Consider the following 1,983-nt stretch of genomic DNA (forward strand, 5'->3'; position numbering starts at 1 on the left):
AAATGTTTCCGAGTAGCTGGATACATGTACATACATATGTATATGGTACATTTATGTTTTCCTCTTGGAGAAATGGTCAATGGTCGGACTGGAAAATTTATGTCCGTGCCTTTCTAATACATCATTCATCATTCTCTCTCCTTTTCACATTCTGAGGTTTGTATTTTTCTTTTATTTAATTCATCACTCGTGAAGTAGAAGTAGACAGATAGAAACCTATGCTACAGGGATTTTCACTTCTCAAGACCGATTTACCTGGCAAGGGAGTGGAGTGCCACTGAAATGGTTAATCCTTTCAATCCCATTATGAAAGATCTCGAGGACACCTATATTAAACACACGGTGGGATTTAATATGTTATGTACAGGGCCGTTACCAGGAGGTTTTGTGCGGTCCTATCTGAACCAGGTCCGAGCTTCGCAAGGCGGTCCCTCAAAAGGAAAATGAAATAGAAGAAGATTTTTGTAAAAAATATTGACGGGAGGGGTCATTGATGAAATGGGCCCCAGGGCCTGGTTAGGCTGTGTACGACCCTATGTGAAGGAACTTATAACCTTGCTTTTGAACGCCTACATGCCTACGTAAGGGTAGGACTGTGGTAAAAACGACTGATCATGTGTAATTATTATAGCATTAAAAGGCCGAAAAGGAAGACCTCCATCGCAACACAAAGAAACAATTATAACGAATTTGAGGAAAATGGAAAAAAGGTCGAATGATATATCATCTGGAGCTACCTATAAAAACATTAGTGGTAAGGGCAAGGTTAAACCAGAATGCCTGAAGTATACAGAAGGAGTGTTTATGACAGCTCATTTATAGTTTTCCACGATCTCTCGATCTGTAGAGACTCTGTGCCCTTCGTGTATTTAACCTTTATCTTTGTCCCATTCTTTCGTTTAGTTTCTCCCGCTAACTCTCTAAGGACTTGTTTAAAACAATTTATTTGAAGCTATCTACATGTCTTAACATGTTGTTTGAAGTATGCTTACGAGTGTTCTGAAAACAAGGGTTCTGCGTTACAAGTGTAAGGTACTCGAGAGGTCTAGCTTTGATTCACTCGCTTGTAACTTTTAGGAATATGCTATACATTTTCAAAGATTTCAAGTAGATTCGTCAGTTGTCTCTGTTCATCCATCTTCGTTCAATTTCAATTTCTCTTTCCTTCTTCCTGTCTTCAAGACATTATTCTGGGTCTTACTAATCCAGCAATCCCATACTTCTATTATAGCAGGAAAAAATGAAAATAGACAGAAAAACATTCAAAACGACCAAGAAAAGGATGTGATACGACGCTCCCCAATCACGCTTCCATGAAATTAACTGAACTCTTTAATAACGTTGCAAAATTCTCTATTCATACACTTTGAGATAGGAATAAGAAAACCAAACACCTCCAAAAAAAAAACCCCCGATGCATCGGGCACCGGTGGAAGGTTCAGCGGTGGTAAAAATCAACCGATTGAATCACTCACCTCCGCGCGGGGACGGGTAAATGTTGAACGTGCTATCTTGAATCCAGGACGTAACGGAGATGAAATCCCGCACAAACCCCGGTGTGTTGCAACGGAGCATTGCCGAGGCACCGATCTGAACATCCTTGGAGGCGTCCACGTGAAGTTCGTGATTCTGCAGCACGACCGCGTTAACCCGCACATCACGACAACATGTTGTTTGAAGTATGCTTACGAGTGTTCTGAAAACAAGGGTTCTGCGTTACAAGTGTAAGGTACTCGAGAGGTCTAGCTTTGATTCACTCGCTTGTAACTTTTTAAGAAAACCAAACACACATAAAAAAAAACCCGATGCATCGGGCACCGGTGGAAGGTTCAACGGTGGTAAAAATCAACCGGTTGAATCACTCACCTCCGCGCGGGGACGGGTAAATGTTGAACGTGCTATCTTGAATCCAGGACGTAACGGAGATGAAGTCCCGCACAAACCCCGGTGTGTTGCAACGGAGCATGGCCGAGGCACCGATCT

General features: G+C 42.0%; 1 protein-coding gene across 1 annotated transcript in view; it reads right to left on the bottom strand.

Moving 5' to 3' along the window:
- LOC103506112 (Down syndrome cell adhesion molecule-like protein Dscam2) overlaps positions 1–1,650 on the bottom strand; it is a 69,028-nt gene extending 67,378 nt beyond the window's left edge. The window contains exon 1 of the mRNA XM_026821245.1: positions 1,476–1,650. Within this exon, the coding sequence (XP_026677046.1) occupies positions 1,476–1,575 (100 nt within the window). The 5' untranslated portion in view covers positions 1,576–1,650. The remainder of the gene's footprint in view (positions 1–1,475) is intronic.
- Between the last annotated feature and the right edge of the window lie 333 nt (positions 1,651–1,983).

This window comes from Diaphorina citri, unplaced genomic scaffold, assembly GCF_000475195.1.
Source record: "Diaphorina citri unplaced genomic scaffold, Diaci psyllid genome assembly version 1.1 scaffold215, whole genome shotgun sequence".
Lineage (NCBI taxonomy): Eukaryota > Metazoa > Arthropoda > Insecta > Hemiptera > Psyllidae > Diaphorina > Diaphorina citri.